We start from the raw sequence: 2,095 nt of genomic DNA, 5'->3' as shown, positions 1-2,095 counted from the left end.
TCAGCAACCACTCATTTGGAGGAGGGTGTGGATCGAACAACCCCGAGTGACAGAGGACCTTAAAACTTTGATACTCAAATAGTTTACCTATGTCTTGCTACTCTAACTTAATGAAAGAATATTGGTTCTTTGTCAGTCACACACCCATTGCGTTTAAATATATTGCCAGAGTTACTAGGCATTAATTAACATTTATGATACAGTTGTTGTTAGAACTCTCCAGGTACTAGAAAGTTAAAGAAAAGGAAGTATTTTACGAAGTTGAGTGAAAATCAGTGACCTCTTCACGGCGATTACGGACATGTCACCTTTTTAGCACAGATTCTGTTCGCTTGATTTGCCTGCATTAAAGCGGTTATAAATTACCCTCTATGTGTATATTGTTAAGCAGGATGAACCGCACAAATCCTGATGGGTCTGTAGATGTTTTACTAAAATATATTGCGATGAAAAAATAATGATAATGAAATAAAAGACAATTAAATAAACTGAATAAAACCCCACTTACATATCGATATCTACAAACAGTTTTCATGTGACATAAATAGTTTACAAGGCCAATATTATTATCGAAAAGCAATACGTGTCTGTCTTTCCGAGATCTCGGGATCGCGTGACATCACCAATTCGAATAATGATACTCTGTAAATACAACTTGACAAGTGCCATCCAAACAATGAATAACTTTTCCTTAGGGCTTCTGCCACGGCAAGTTATGCATTCCCGACTGCTCGGAAATGAGGGAGGGTGACAAGGTCCCTGACCCTACTAACTGCTTCCGCTATTACTACTGCAGCGACCCCGAAGGCACAGGCGAGCTGATCCACTCCTCTGAGCCTTTAGACTGTCCTGAGGGGTGAGTCACTAATTTCGAGTGTCGCTGTTTATGCCACCTGTATTTAAATTTTATGGATTAAAAAAAAGAAGGGGTGAAAGTTATCTGTACTGGGCATTTGTGCATTTCAGTTTAACCTTGTTGTCCGTATACTCAAAGGATGTTTTCTTAATGAGTTTCTTTTGTTCTCTTTGCTTATCAACGACAAATGTTTCGCTTTCCATGGTTATCTGTGTAAGATTGGGCAACCTTCTCTCAGATAAAATAGCAACTCTTTTGACATTTTACGATTCATATAAAATACATTTATCTTTCTTCATTATCTGGGTCACATTTTTTTTTCATTTGACCGATTTTATATTTTCTAGATATAAGAAATAAAATTTCCATACACTTCATTAAGTAAATACGGGTTACAACTCTGATCTGTTCCTTAGCCTCAATAATACTTCACAATTAATGGAAGACACCCACAGAAAATTATTTTAGAAAAGAAAACTATAGATATGTATACAATCCGAGGAAAATGATCGCGCATACCATATTTCAGGTATTATTTCAACGCTGAGCTCCACATATTAGAATGTGAACCAATCGTCCCAGAAAATATGCACTGCACCGCTCTATGTAACCCGTGTGAGGTGAAGTGTACAACGCCAGGTATAGTAGATGACTTCAAGCCTTCTCAAAATACGAATATATTTCACTCTGAGGAATGTCTGTCACGTGGAAGTTACTGCGTTTTCTGTAGATCTTAATGCGAAGCTTATTAATTCAAGGATATCGTACATTTTTTTTTCCAGGTACGCTCATCCCGAATGTGAATGACTGCGGAATGTACAAGATCTGCCTGGACGACGGTAGCTCGATCGGCGACTATTGTCCCAGCAATCTGCCTTATTTCGACTACGCAGCGGGTCTCTGCTCTCAAGACCCGGGTACCTGCTACAACCTCTGTGACCCCTGCGATCTCTACTGCACGCATGAAGGCAAAGTTCCTGACCCTCTCGACTGCATGATGTACTATTACTGCGACCCTCCTCTTCTCTCTCACTTCGAGTGTCCGAATGATGAGACGTTTAACCCGGACACCCTGGTCTGCGAGGAGAATCTGACGGGCAATTGTACCAATCTGTGTTAAAAAGACATTCCGTTTTATGTTGTTTGTCTCATTCCAGTTGGGATTAATTTCTCTGAATGTTCTCGACAGTCATGGTGGTGCTGTGCAGTATTTTGTAAGACAGATAGACAGGTTAAGGT

The 2,095-nt window shown here is 39.8% G+C and overlaps 1 protein-coding gene across 1 annotated transcript in view; it reads left to right on the top strand.

The window, feature by feature from the left end:
- Nucleotides 1-1,991, top strand: part of LOC119588767 — a 2,799-nt gene extending 808 nt beyond the window's left edge. Inside the window, exons 2-4 of the mRNA XM_037937406.1 lie at nt 696-856; nt 1,386-1,495; nt 1,639-1,991. Of these exons, the coding sequence (XP_037793334.1) occupies nt 696-856; nt 1,386-1,495; nt 1,639-1,976 (609 nt within the window). The 3' untranslated portion in view covers nt 1,977-1,991. The remainder of the gene's footprint in view (nt 1-695; nt 857-1,385; nt 1,496-1,638) is intronic.
- The last annotated feature ends 104 nt before the right edge of the window (nt 1,992-2,095 follow it).

The sequence above is a fragment of the Penaeus monodon genome, chromosome 24 (genome assembly GCF_015228065.2).
Source record: "Penaeus monodon isolate SGIC_2016 chromosome 24, NSTDA_Pmon_1, whole genome shotgun sequence".
Lineage (NCBI taxonomy): Eukaryota > Metazoa > Arthropoda > Malacostraca > Decapoda > Penaeidae > Penaeus > Penaeus monodon.
Note: the sequence above shows the minus strand (reverse complement) of the source record. Positions and strands in the feature narration are given on the sequence as shown.